Below are 13,883 nucleotides of genomic sequence, written 5' to 3'. Positions count from 1 at the left end.
AACCAGTTCCTCAGTGCCCACCAGCACCCGGCATCACCGCTCAGGAGACCTCTCTGGTGGGAATCCCACAGAGACCACCACCCTGAGACAGCTGCTTGGAGGTGTAAGGAGCCGATCTGCTCCCACCTCGGTCCCATCTTTGGATGGGGCACTTGGCACGCTCCAGCCAGGGAGCCCAAGCCCGTGACCAGGGGCTGGGACGAGCCCTGGGACACCCCCGGCCCCCGTGGGCCCAGTTGCCAAATTAGCCAGGGCGCACGCAGCAAGCAGTGCCCTGGCATTAACCTGAGCAGCCCCGGGCTGCAGTGTGGGGTTGTCTTGCCCCACAGCAGAGGGGGGTCCCCGGGCACCCCGTGTGCCTCGGAGAGCACAAGGCCTGCTCGGTGTGCCAGTGACAGGGCTGCTGGTGGCCTGAGAGCACGGGGGGACTTCTGAGGGTGTCTGGGAGGACGTGCCTCTGTTGGCACCGGGGTGGATGGCCAAGGCTTCCCTTGGTGGTGCCGGGGGCCGTGCTAAATCCTCTCACACTCATCCCTCAGATCCCAAGCACTGCATGCAAAAACTCTGCATCTGGGCTCACTGATTCACTGGGGAGCTGGCTGCCGACATTAAGAGTACACAAATACATGTGTGTGTGTGTGTGTGTGTGTATACTTCTGTATGTCTGCAACGGTATGGATGTATCGTGTCATGTGCATCGTGCTCGTATACATGCCAAACTTGGTAAGAGCAAGAGTGACAAAATACATGAAGTACTTGCTACCAGAGATATGATGGTTGGTATTAGCCCACCTAAACGCTTCTGGGCCTGCAGAAAGCTCGGCTGTGCGGTACAGGCATTGCTACGTTTCTGAGCGAGCGTGCCCAGCAATTAGCCAAACGACCCTTCTACACAAACACAACTTCACAAGAGCTCCACAACACTCTGGGGGGCACGTTTCGTGGCCACCCAGTCACTTCCTGCACCTGTTTAAATCACCCCTAAAGCAGGTTTCCGATGGTTTCAAGTAGAAGTCAAGCTGGGGTGGGATTCCCAGCGGAGCAGTTTCACCTCTCTGGCCTCCGGCTTTCTTTTCGGCACGTACGTACCTGGTGCCACCTCCCTGCCCCACGTGGAGCTGCTGCAGCCGGTGACATCCCAGGTTTTCATCCAGCAGAATCCAAATCTCCACAGCGTCGGTGTTCGACTGCGAAACGTGCGAGGGCATCTGGAAATAGCTGCCAAAGCGTCAATGAAAATGAAAGGTCTGGGTCTGTCTGCAGGGAAGCCTGCTCGGTTCCGCGTTGCTGTGAGCAGCACCGTGAGCAGGCAGAGTAAGCGTGCTGAACCCAATTGTCATGGCACCACGTCCTGGAGACATTCAGGTGGCAGTGGGGATGCCCTGCGTGACCAGGGCTGCCCGAGCCTTCCTGCCCTGCTCCTGCTCTCCACAAACCCTTCTGGGGCGATCCCACACCTCCGGGGGGCAGCTGAAGCTGAAGCTGCCCCCAGGAGGTGCCCTCCAGCCTCGTGCCCTGCTGCTCCGCTCCGACTTCCCCGCCAGGGCACTCGACAGCAGAAAGAAGCCACCGCCGTGAGCACGCTTGTGGTCGCCTTCATCTCTCCCTTGCCTCCCCATCCCTGCCTGGGAAACGCAGCCCCCATCCTGCGGTGTTTTCATTCCTCACTGCAGTGACTGCGTGCAAATATTTGGGGCTGGCGGGGCTTTGAGCCGATTCTGAAAGCCTCGAAGAGGCTGCATGGAGCCTCGTGGTGAAGTTTAGAGGTCTGGGCCTGGTCCAAGCCGCTAGCAAGGAGCATGACCGCTCATTTGTGGCCGATCCCTGGCTGTGTGCTCCTCACACTCAGATGCTGCAGCAAGAAACCATTGTGGGGATGAGGCCTCCAGGCCCCAGGAACAGGGCTCAGCACATCTGGTCAGAGAACTTGCCCGTTTGGGGACGAGTGAGGCCTCGGTGGCCTTTTGCACTTGCCTTTGCCCCATCATCAGATGGCATTTGTTGTTGTAGCACACAGCGGGCTGCATTTGGATAGCTTGAAAAGATGTGGTCTTTTCACGAGACTGCTGTATGGAAACACCTGCCCTGGGCAGAGAGGGGGAGACAGAAGAGAGAAGCAGGGTACACAAACTCAGCAGAGTTTGCCGTCTGTTCAAGAAGACAGGGTTTTATTTTTTTATATATTTCCAATGACATTTTTGGCTTTGGCTTTGCTGTTTGCTTTTTTTCCTTTTTTTTTTTTTTTTTCCCCTGGAATTGGCTCTGACCGGTGTCGCTCAGCAGCTTTCTTCTCCCCCAGCATGACTTTCTCCCCTCTCACCGGCGCCCCTGGTTTGGGTTTGTGCAGAAGGATGGCTTTGGCGTGCCTACTGCGGAGAGAAGCTACCGGAGCGGGAAGCGGCTACAGCAGCATCTCCAAAGCTGCCACCCGAGCACGGCGCCGGCCACCGTGGTGGCGTGGCTCCGGGCACCGGGAGCACAGGTGGGGACTACGAGCTCGGTACGGAAGGCAAGCGGGCAGGAGGGCTGCGTTGCTAAACAGTCCCGGTGTTCTGAACGAGTCGATCGTGCTTCATCCTCTGCGCTGCCTCCAGCGGGGAGCCTCACAGCCATCCCGGCACACGGCCACCTCTGCCCTGCTGAGCAGCCCCGGGGGCTCCTGCTAGCTGCTCTTCTGCAGGGGAGGATGGAGGCTGTGGGAGATATCGGGCCTTCCGAGCGTCCAAAGCACTGGGGCAGGTGTTTAGCAACACTCCTGGGTGCTCCTGCAGGGTGGCGTCAGGAAAGCAAAGCGGCTGCGGGAGGAGAAGGTGCTGAGGCAGAAGCAGTAGGGCCGCCCGCAGGGAGCGCCTCGCACAGCCAGGCCGCGTTGCTACTTGATGAGCTCCTGATAAAACTCCGACCGCACGAATCTGGGCAGGGAGTCTTTCTCCATCAGGGCAAAGATCCTCTTCTGGGCCATGTCGAAGCTGCTCGGCGATGGCTCCACCAGGTTCTTCATGGTCATGGCCTTGGTGAAGTGGTCGATGTTCACCTGTGAGGGGAGCGTGACAGGGACGGGGGCCCCACCTGTGTGAGGGGTGGGCCGTGGCATCTCCAAGCCCTTGGCCGTGGCACAGCGTGCCCTGCAGCCATCCCTCTCCTCTGGGACAGCATCATCCCCAAAACCCCTCATCCCCACCAGCACCATCCCCTGGCGCACGGCCACCGACCTCTTTGGGTGCCTCGGTCTGGATGAACTCCTCGTAGATCCTCTTAGCTTTCTCTGCCATCTTCACGGGGGACTTGGTCCTCTTGTAGTCCTCGCAGGCCACCCAGAACTCGGCGTTCTCCTCGCTGAACTCGGAGCGCAGGAAGCTGCGGAAGCTGGCGAGCCCGTCTGCGGGGGGCCGGGCACCGCTGAGCACCGGGGGGGGTCCCGAGACCCCCCGTGAGCCCCTGGGGGGACCCTGGGTGTGGGGGGACATGGCCACGGGAGGGGGGAGACTTACAGGGGTTTTGCAGGAGCTTCTCCAGGGAGTCGCGCCACTGCAGAGCCTCCTCCGGGGATGGCCTGGAGGGATGGAGGGAAGGGGTTTGGAGGCTGCAGAAGTGGGGTGGTGGGTCACCGGGAGCTCTGATGCTCCGTTTAGGGACAAGAAGGTGGGGTGACAGCGAGTCGGGGCGGAGGGATGGTGTAAGAGCTGCTGGGGCAGTGGCTCAGGTGCCCAGGCTCGTGGTGAGGCTGGGCTGGGGGTACCTGGGTGAGGCTGTTGCCTACGTGCAGGATACTGTTCTGCTTTTAGATTTAAGCTATTTTTTTTTTAAAGGCTTGTTTTGCCTCCCGACACACTTCTCCATCCCTCAAACTGCTAACCCTGCAGGACCAACCATCAGCCTCTCCAGCTTTGCGGTGTTATAGCCGTGGGATGCTGGAGAGCAGGGGCTCGGGGTGCGAGCAGCAAGGTGGGAGCAGCCTCAGCATGCCCCGGGGCCGTGCCCCAGCTCGGGGACACGCCGCGGCCCCAGAGCCACCCTCCCCGCCTCGCTGGCACCTCTGTGCCGCGGCGGATGACTCAGAGAAATCCGAGTGCCTCACGCCTCCGGCAAAACCGCTATCAGATGAACGTGAAATCTCATCAAACACAAATCGAGTTTCCATCAGAAACCTGGTTTTCACGTGGCCCGGCACGTCTCGGGCTGCACGGCGCCGAGCCCCCACTCACTTCTGGGCCTTGGCTGGCTTCTCCGGCTTCTCGGGGTAGGGGATGATGAAGTCGATGGCCGAGTCAGGCTTCTGGAGGAGTGTGCCCAGCTTGGTCTTGATCTCCTTGGCCCTGGGGGGGGGTGAGCAGAGGCAGGTCAGGCATGGGGTTGGGCAGGGGACACGCAGACACCGGGGCAGCACAGCAGGACCATGCTGCGAGGCTGTGCCAGGCACAGCACCATGTAATTAATTACACCCCGACAAATGGGCGCTAATGCTGTAAAGGAGCCTGTCCGAGGCGTTTCGAGCCAGGCACTCAGAATTAGCGGCAGCTCTTGGGCTTGAGCTCAGCGCTTTGTCCCCATCTGCGGCCGGGATAATCGCATCACCCGAGCTGGCTGCTGTGCAGATGATTCAGGGGGTGTCTGCGCAGCTTCTGCAGCGCTCAGCCCAGACAAAACGAGCGAGCAGCCTGCCTGGTGCACCCCTGGTGCTGCGCCCACCCTCCAGCACCAACCTCTGCGCCCACCAAAACGCGGGGCAGCGCTCCCTGCCTCATCCCTGCCGACCCCGACCCTCCCAAACACTCATTCCTGGGGGCTCCCTCCTTTCTAGGAATTTTTGTAAGGACTATAACATTTGTTTTTTCTCTTGCACCTTCAGTGGGGAGGGTCCTGCCAACCTCTGCAGCCCCAGCACAGCGCGCTGACGGAGGCCACGCTGCAGCTCCCCAGCCCAGGGCTCGCCGCGCTTCTCTGGGCTGTTTATTTTCACATGCCCTCTGTGTAAGATTGTTCCCTTGCTATGTCTGCTATTTCACTGCCATTCCTCTTATTCATTTATTTTTCCCTGCCTGCACAACTCTCTCAGTGTTTTGCCCGCCAGGCTCCGTGGGTGAACGCTGGGGACCTGGCACGGGCTCCGCTCCTGCCTCGGCTGCAGCCACCTGCCTCCAACAGCCACCCTCGCACGGAGCCCAGGAACCCGACTGTTTTCTCAGAAAAAGTCAGCGGCTGCGGGGACAGCTTCCGTTCCTCGTGCTTCCAAGAAAGCTCAGACCTTGCCTGGAAGGAGCAGGACCCTGGGTGAAGGGTGACGGGGTCCCCACGTTCCTCGCCCCGAGGTGTCCCTGCTGCAGGGATGCTGCCGTGCACGGCTCATCCCGGTCTCTCTAATAAATAAATAAATGGGATGTGGCCTCTGGCTAAGCGGTGGGCACTGCTGTCACGAAGGGGAGAACAGGACCAGCAGTTTGTCCCCGCGGAGCAGGACGTGGTGACACCAACCCATGCTCAAGGTATGGATGCACCCAAGGGTGGCTTTGCACAGCCACGGGTGCTTCTCCAGAGGCAAAAAATGGATCAAAATCTTGCCATCAAACTCCTGCCCTGTGCCAGCCACTTATGGCCAACATCTGTTGGGATCTCTGGGTGCTAACGAGCCTGGCTGGCCCTGAGCAGCCCCAGCTGAGCCCCACATGGGGCTCCATTTAAGCTCAGCCCCAAAGGCAATCCTTCCCCAGGTTGTGTCCTTGGGGGCTCATCCCCAGCCTGGCCTGGTGGACCTGGGAGCTGTGTCCTGTCCCTGGGCAGCCCTGACCCTGCTTTGTGCCTGGGCTGTTGATGACCCAGCAGTGGCTGCACCCCGCAGGTCCCTGCTGATGTGGGGCAGGAGCAGGAATCTCCCCACCCCAAATACGTCCTGGGCTCAGTGGGGAAGGTCCAGAAGCAAGGAAGCTCCTCAAAGGGAGGTAAGAAGGGACAGCCAAAAGGGCTGAGTGCTCACAGGAGGGCAGGACTATTTAAAGACACCATCCTGGAGTCCTCAAGCAGATGTCCTGTAAGTTTTGGGGAAGGCTAAACAGCAGGGTAAAAAAAGGCAGCTATAAACAAACAGGAGTTCTCCCCAAATCCCAGAGCCGCGTCCACGTGAGAAGAATCGAGGCGGCCATAAAGCATGCAAGGTTAAGTGTGAAAACAAATGGGAGCAAGCCAAGAAAAAGTCTGAGAAACAGCTTCCAAAAGACATTAAGAGAAAATATGGGCTCTGTCAAACATAGCAGGGCCGAGATGCTAGCCAGGAGAGGCTCGACCTTAGAAAACAAAACAAAGGAGCTCGAAGAGGTTACAGCTGAAGAACTGCAGCTCTTAGCTTGAACGCAGGCAGGAAAACCTCCGGGGCTCTTTGCACGGGGAAACCTTCCTTTGCACGGGGTCTGCCTCAAATCCCGATATCACAAGAGGGGCTGGGAGCGAGCGCAGGTCCCCCTGCCCCGCGGTGGCCCCCCAGGAGACTTCATGAGAAGATGCTGGCGTGTAACGTCCCTGTGCAAGCTTCCCTGGGATGTGACGTCCCTTGGGAGGGGGGAAAAGCCCCGGGGAGCTGCCGAGCAGCACGGCCGATGGCTGCAGGAGCGTGTCAGCAGCCGGCGGCGCATGGACAAATATGGACTGCTGGCGAGGAGGCAGCGGCAGGCTCCTGGCGGCCCCCTCCGCACAACATGTGCTCTGGGGGGGGCACAGGGCAAGGCAGACCCTCGGCGAGACCCCCGGAGGCTGCGGGAGGAGAGGCCGCCTCGTGGAGGGCGGTGTGAAGGTAGGAGGGTGTGGGGGCATGCGGGGCCTGCTCCCCGCTGAGGGTGGGCCAAGGGGGGTGAGCTGTGTCCTGCCCAGGGTGGGTGTAAGGCTCGGAGGGCTCCGTGAGGGCAGGGGGAGGTGGTCCTGAGCTGCCCGTGCCCATATGGTGCCTGCGCCCCCCGGTCAGGTTGGCCAAGGGTCCCGTGTTACCCCTCGTGCCTTGACGGCTGCAGCATTAGGCTCCTGTGGCAGAGGGTTTGTCCGTGACCAGGGGGTCTCTAGAGACCTGGCTCCCATCTAAAAGCCAGCACTAAGCATCCCTGCAGTGCCAAGAAATCCCCGTGTTCAAAGGTTTCACCAACCTTCCTCCTCCGGCAGAGCCCCCGCTGCCTGGGGGGTGCCCCAGCTGCCCCCAGAGAGCCCCCGGAGCCCCCTGAGGATCCTTTCCTCCTGCGCCAGAGCCACCGACACGGCTGCCGAGGGCAACGCAGGCAGCGACAGAGGGTTTCGAGGCACTTCAGAGCCAGGGCTGTGCTTGCTGCAGGGAGGCAGCTGCTGCCCTGCCTTTCCCCTGCTGCAGGCTGCAAACCCGAGATGAAGCAGTGCAGGTGGGGGGGGTCTCCAAACCAGAGGGGAGAGTTCGGGATGACGGCGTCACCAGCTCCAAGCCACCCTCAGCATCCCCCCGAGCAGCCCCATCCCATCCCATCCCACCCGGCCCTCGCAGCCGTCTCACCTCTCCAGGCAGGTGTGGGGCAGCGCGGCCAGCCCTTTGCACATCTTGGCACGCTGCGGCTTCCCTCGGCTGCGAGAAAAAGGGTGCGGGACGGGGACGGCTGCGGCTCGCTCTGCGGCCCGGCTCCCCCGCCGCCGGCTTTATAGCATCGGCAGCTGGACCCCCGCCAGCCCCCCCAGCGCCGTCCCGCCGCAGCTGGCCCCGGCCGCCTCGGGCTCTTGTTTTCTCCTCGGGCGGCTTGCGGGGGGAAATGTGTGTGCCTGGGGTGAGGCCGGGTGACGGCAGCGCGAGGGCCGAGCTGCGCTTTGGGGAGCTCCAAGGAAGCCGCGAGGTTTCCTCTCGGTGGTGCGTCAGGCTCCTTGGAAAGGGGGGGGGGGTGGAAATGTGGGGTTGAAGCGAGCTTTATTTTCCTCGGTGAAGAATGTTTTCATGAAGGTCTACGTGCTTAGGAGAAGATCTTGCTGTTGATGTAAGGGCTGTGGGTAATGCCCAAACCTCCGCGCTTTCGGCAGTGCGAGTGTTGGTTGGTGGGTTACAGGTTTGCTCTGAAACCAATTTGTTTCCGTGTAAGCTTAAAAAAAAATAATCTTTTAATGATAACAAATCTTTCAGCTTCATCTGACAGCGATGCTTTGATAAGGCTGAAACCCATTCCTGCCCAAACTTTGTGATTTTGGTAACTCAGCAGGTTCTCCCATCTCCTTCCATACCAGTGAAGCGCCCGAGCCCCCAGCTGCCTGCGGAGGGGGGAGCGGTGCCTGAGCAGGGACCTGAGCTCGTCCTGTGCAGCGTGACAGCTTTTCTCTCAGGTCAGGTAAGTTCCTTTTGGTTCCTCCCCCAAAACTGGAAACCATGGAGCCAATGCCTGCCTGTGGCCAGGGCATCCATGGCACGAGTTCCTCCCAGCCTCAGCCAGCACGGCGTAGGGGCAGCCCCGGTGGGCAAGGCTGCCAGACGAGGGGCAAATCCTGGCTCCAAGGGCTCTGGCAACAAAATCCCTGGCTCTAAATCTGCCCTAATATTTGCTGCAGGTGCCTTGGCCAGGAGTGATTGTGCTGAGAGCAGGGACCTGCCACCAGGTAATTTCAACCCCCAGCCAGCAAGGCCTTTGTGGCTGGGCCACTAACCAGCTTCCTACAGCCCCCAGATGCCCACCCCCTGCTCTGGGCCCCAGGGCACCAGCGCCTTGGCTGGCCCTGAGCTGCCCCATGCCCCAGGGCTGCATTTAGGCTCATCCTGGCACACGCTTTCCTCCTCTGAGCAGTGCCAGAGCTGTTCCTGCCTGTCCCTGGGGCGGATTTTGGGCCTGTTTCATCTGATGCTGGCAGGGTCATCTGTCTGGGGACAGCCCGGGGTCCCTTTGCCAGCAGCTGGGCTGTGGGATTTGAGCCCTGCGGGGTGTGCTGTGCCGTGCCACTCGCCTGCAGGTGACATTGCCACCCGGCTGGGGCTGGGGGGAGCGTGGCAGGCACGGGCACAGCGGTTCTCACAGCTCCTCAGCCAGGAGGGCATCGGGGCCATGAGAGCCGCACGGGAAGCCTTGCGCCCGGCTGCGGAGCCATGGGGACGGGGGTTGTTTTTTCCTCATTTATCTCCAGCAATACAGCCAGCGTCAGAAATCCCAGGGGAGCCGGGATCTGTGGGATCAGGCGGTCCGCGTGGACGTCGTCCAGCAGACACCGAGCAACCTTGCGTGCTCTCCTTCCAGCTGCAGCCCGGAGCACGGCTCCCACCGTGCCCACCTCCTGCTCGCACGGGTGCGGGGGCTCTGCCCTGGCTGTTTCGGGGGGGTCTGAGCACCGAGGGGTGCCCCTGAAGACCCATTTCTGTTCCTTCGGTCCCGGCTGGGCCAGGAGGGGCTGGGGAGATGCTGCACGGTGCCGATGCACCGAGCAAAACCGAGGGTTGCACAGAAATAGCGCTGGCGTTTTCTGCAGACCTTTGTCTAGGAATAAATGTTTGTTTTGTCCGTTTCAAGGCTTTATAGTGCTAAGAAAATATTTCCAATCAGAAATACACAGACCTTGCTTTTCTTCCCACGACAGCTTAATTTCTTTAAGAGCCCTTTTGGGAGAGCTTTGTGGAAACCCAAGTGCACCCTGAGGACCAGACCGCCTTATGTACACAGCGGCCGATTTCCTCCAAAAGCAGCAAAGGTTTGTGCTTCCTAACTGCCCCCTCAAAAGACAAGCGGAATCTCCCATTGCACCATATTTATCCTGCTTTCTGTTATTTCAAGACTTTATTATCCTTTCTAACAAGTTGCCTTTTATAGAGGCCATCTTACTGCTTTGCAGCTTCCTGGTTCCCACTGGAACTTTTTGAAAATTAGCATCCCATTTAACTACATTGACTTTTTAATGGCAGGAGCACTCTCGTTCTCACCCAATTCAGTGTTTTCCAGTTCAGCTGAGAGTTCCTTCTGGCACTAGCGTTTTTCTTTTTTTAACTATGTGCTCTAAAAATGTAGTTAAAAATCATTTTTCCCCAGTGCTTTAGGACAGCCATGCAAACACGCTCCCCAAAGGAATGATGCGAGCGTGAGCCTGTCGCTACAGAGGCTGATACAAGTAACTGATTAAGCTCTCCTGTGATGGCTCCTTCATATAACCTGATCGTGTCCTGTCCCCTGGGGCTCTCTGCAGAGTTTTTTTTGCTTCTCACACAGCCATGATTAATTTTTATACCTTCACGATGCCTTTCTCAAACCTCCTGGGGCCCGTCTTTTACTTGTAACTTTCCAGAGCTTGTATTCTTTATTTTTACTCTCATCTGTTTGCAGTCTTCACTTCTTTGAAGGTCTCGGCACCTCCAGTGTTCATTTATACTTGCCTGTTTAAGCACAGCATCTGTTCTTAAAACCTCTGAGCACTGGCATGTACTTAAGGCAATGCAACCCACCCTGCATGTTTAAGCAGCGTAACCCTCCTGAACACCTCCCAGAGGCTTGTGTGAAAATCCTGGCCAGCCCACCTCACGTCTCCCTTTGTAAATGAAGTGCGACCCTCCAGGTGTCCCTCTTGCTCTCACAAGGCTGGTCTGACCAGGAATTGTTGCTCAGTGGCCTTGTGTGTGTTACACCATGAGCTAAGCCAGGCGTTGGTGTGGTGCAGCCCCCGCACCCCTCCCCTTCCCCCTGCCGTGCCCCCGAGGTACCAGCCCGCCGAGCCGATTATTTGTGCGGGAGGACGGAGACCACAGGGACCCAGGCTCCCTCCCGCTCTCCCCATCCAAGTCACTGACACAGGAGCCACGGGGAGGTCGAAGAGGAGAAAACCCTGGAAAGCTGCGCTGCCCGGGGCGCTGGGACCGCGGCCAGCAGGGAACGCGGGAGTCACGTAAGGCCCCGTCCCAGCTGTGGAGCCACCGCGGTCCTTGACCCTGTGGGAGGCCTGAGAACGGAGCTGGGGCACGGCGCAGCCCCCTGCGAGGCAGGGGGGCCCTGGGCAGCCCCCATGGCCCCGGCTCCTTCCCCCTGTGCTCCTGCCCGCCTGCGTTCCCGGAGGTGTCACCACAAGGGGCTGGCAATGCACAGGTGTAATCTCAACACGGGGCTGGCACGGACAGAGCGGGCACAGGATTTTATTCGAGGCCTCAGTTCAGAGCAGTGTGTGAGGGGTACAGCTCTCACCCAGCTTTGCGCTCCGGGTGCAGGAAGCAGAGCCCCGTCTCTCCTCTCCCAGCAGCGTTGGGCAGAACGGGCTGCCTCATGCCGGAGCACACCTCCGGCTCCCCAACACCCATCCAAACGCCCCACCGCTCTCCCATGCGCTCATCCTTGGCCCGGAATAGCACCTGGAAGGTGAGCCCAGCACTTCTTGCCCACCCTCTTCACCCTACGTGCCCAGCTGCGGCTCTGCCTTTCCCAGCTGATGGATGGCCTTGTTCTCCAGCACCTCCACCTTCCCCCCGCCCGGCTGCAGCACGCTGGCCACCATCGCCCTCGCCACTGTCTGCACGGGCACCGAGTAGGCGGTGGGGAAGAACCAGGCCACGGCTCCCAGAACGCGCTGGGTGAGCCACTCCAGGGGGCGAAACTCCTGGCGTGCGCACAGCAGCACCCTGCGGGGCGAGGAGACACGGGGTCAGGCTGCAAAGCCAGAAAACGACATCCCCCGCTGTGCTGCGGGACCCAGCTGGGCTTAAAAACCTGCACGGGGCATGAGGGGCTCCTGTGGGGTCCTGAAACGTGACTGGGATGATCCCTGGGACACCCAACTCCTTGCCAGGATGCTGGTTCTCCCAGGTAGAGTATGGGGGGATGCACACTCAGCAGGAGTTAAGGAGAGCAACCTCCCAGTGTAGGCTGACCTCTGAGTGAGGTTAAGCTTTTCCTGGTGTCTCCCAACCTCCGCTTTCAACTCAAGCCTCTCCTGTCACGGGGTATGACCTAAAATTTGGGAAATGCTGTGGGAAACAGCCATGCTCGCTCCCTGCTGCGGTGGGGAAGGGGTGCAGGGAGGAGCTGTGCGTGCACCAGGGGCTTTCCCTGCTTCCTTCCCCAGCCCTCTCCTTCTGTGTCCTGCCTGTGGCCCCATCTCCCAGCCCCCTGTGCCTCCCCCTGCTGAAGCCAGAGGCTGCTCCCATCCTACTCACGCTGGCCGGAGGATGGTGCAGCGATCGAAGCCAACAGCCTGGACCAGCTTCTCCACTTCTCCCTGTCACAGGAGGGATGAAACGAACCGAGGGTGACCACAAGCACCACCCCTACCGCCCCATGAACCCCTCGGTGCTCAGCCTTGCAGCACCTCAGTGCCCTGTGAGTATCAGCTGCCAGGTGATTGCTGTGTGCGTGCAAGGTGTGTAACCCTCCTGCGCAACCCTCCCGATAGCTCGGGAGAGGAGGGATCCGGGAGAAAGGGCGCAGGGTGCCCAAAGAGGCAGGAGACCCGGCCACGTGTGGCTGTGGGCAAAGGTCTCTCCTCTCCCAGGGTGACAAACCCAGGGCTGCAAACATCCCCGAGGAGAGGAGCTTCTCGGAGAGCAAGGAAGAGCCAGAGCCGATCCTGCCCAAAACGTAAAACATTTTGCCAAGATGCCAAGTGCTAAACTTGAGGGCAGGGTGGCTGTTCGGAGGGACCACCACAGGGTGGGTCAGCAGGGACCCCAAAAACGTCAGTAATGGTAAAAGCAAGGCCAGGGGCTGGACAGAGGCAGCTCTGCAGGAGAAGGAATGGTGAGGACAGCTGAGCAGCAGTCAGCAGCGCACCCTTGCAGCCAGCGTGTAAACTACAAGGGCTGGCAGGGCCAGGGACGTGGGGACACAGGGGTGGACTCTGCCCAGCCTGGGCATGGCCAGCCAGGGGACACTGCCAGGCAGGAGCGAGTCCTGGGGACGTATAGGGGGAGAGGATTTTGTGATGGATGCTGCTGTCCCTGGGGAGTTCGGATCTCGGTGGCACCCACCCCAAGCCTCCTGATGGCTGTGAAAGGTCTTGCCCAGACCTTTCTGGTGGCTCTCAGAGGTTCTCGGGATGCTGCGTGCAGGGTATTTGCTGGTTAGGACACTGCAGGTGGCACTGCTGTCCTGCCAGCCCCCTCCCCTGAGCTCTCTGTTCCCAGCAGCAGGACCCTGGGGCCATTTGGATCTTTTCCGACCTCAGCCCCGGCTTCGCTCCCAAGTGTCCTGGCATTTCCTCACCCCCCCGGGCTTCAGGAGCCCGCCCCGGCTCCCCTCCTCACCTTCACCCGCAGGTAGAGGAAGCGGCTGTGCTCGTTGGCCCCCTGCGAGGACAGCATGACGAAGTGCTTGCAGCCCCCTGCCCGTGCCAGCTCTGCCGCCTGCGCCACGTAGTCCCGGTCCACACGGACGAAGCCATCCTACGGCACAGCAGGACAGCAGGCTCAGCGCAGATGGGGGCTCCCCGCCGCTCCCCCACCCCCTGGGGCAGGGCTGTCCGGGGAGACCACCCCATGGCCGGCGTGTGCCCCGTGACCACGCAGGGAGGGTGCTCGGTGCCCCACTCACCGCGCCTGCCTTGCTCCGGGTGGTGCCCAGGCAGCAGAAGCCCACGTCGTGGCCCCGGAAAGCCGCGGCGTGCTCGCTCAGCCTCTCAAAATCCACCACCACCTGCTCCTGCGGGGACAGCACCGGGCTCAGGGCGAGGAGCGGGCACCTCCAGCACCCCCCCGCCACCCCACGTCCCCACCGCACCACGGCCGTGCCGCTCTCCTCGGCCAGGCTGAGGCGGCGGCACCCGATCAGCGTCACCCTGGCGAAGAGCCCCCGTGCCCGCAGCTCCCGCAGCAGCGCCTGCCCCGTGACCCCCGAGGCCCCCAGCACGAAGCAGGACCTGGCCCCGCTGCCACCGCCGCCCGTGGCCGCCATGAGTGAGGGCAGCGCCGTGCTGCAGGCCGTGCCGTGCTGTGTTGTGTTGCCGGCTGC

At 60.7% G+C, this 13,883-nt stretch overlaps 2 protein-coding genes across 3 annotated transcripts; both read right to left on the bottom strand.

Annotated features, from left to right (window-relative positions):
* Positions 1–2,216: 2,216 nt before the first annotated feature.
* Positions 2,217–7,706, bottom strand: LOC137860532 (regulator of G-protein signaling 5). Its single transcript, XM_068690879.1, has 5 exons — positions 7,499–7,706; positions 4,206–4,316; positions 3,492–3,553; positions 3,213–3,379; positions 2,217–3,034 (listed from the first exon to the last, which is right to left on the bottom strand). Exons 1-5 carry the CDS (start codon positions 7,540–7,542, stop codon positions 2,873–2,875), a joined length of 546 nt encoding a protein of 181 aa, XP_068546980.1. The 5' UTR covers positions 7,543–7,706; the 3' UTR covers positions 2,217–2,872.
* A 3,358-nt stretch (positions 7,707–11,064) lies between these two features.
* HTATIP2 (HIV-1 Tat interactive protein 2) lies at positions 11,065–13,826 on the bottom strand. 2 transcript variants are annotated; one of them, XM_068690871.1, is made up of 5 exons: positions 13,653–13,826; positions 13,467–13,574; positions 13,181–13,318; positions 12,095–12,156; positions 11,065–11,560 (listed from the first exon to the last, which is right to left on the bottom strand). In XM_068690871.1, the coding sequence occupies exons 1-5, from the start codon at positions 13,824–13,826 to the stop codon at positions 11,335–11,337; spliced, it is 708 nt and encodes a 235-aa protein (XP_068546972.1). In that variant the 3' UTR covers positions 11,065–11,334. The 2 variants fall into 2 exon arrangements, with proteins under 2 accessions (XP_068546972.1, XP_068546973.1); XM_068690872.1 differs by having other exon boundaries at positions 13,467–13,568.
* Positions 13,827–13,883: the final 57 nt, after the last annotated feature.

The sequence above is a fragment of the Anas acuta genome, chromosome 8, assembly GCF_963932015.1.
Source record: "Anas acuta chromosome 8, bAnaAcu1.1, whole genome shotgun sequence".
Classification (NCBI taxonomy): domain Eukaryota; kingdom Metazoa; phylum Chordata; class Aves; order Anseriformes; family Anatidae; genus Anas; species Anas acuta.
This window is presented reverse-complemented; position numbering and strand designations above follow the sequence as displayed.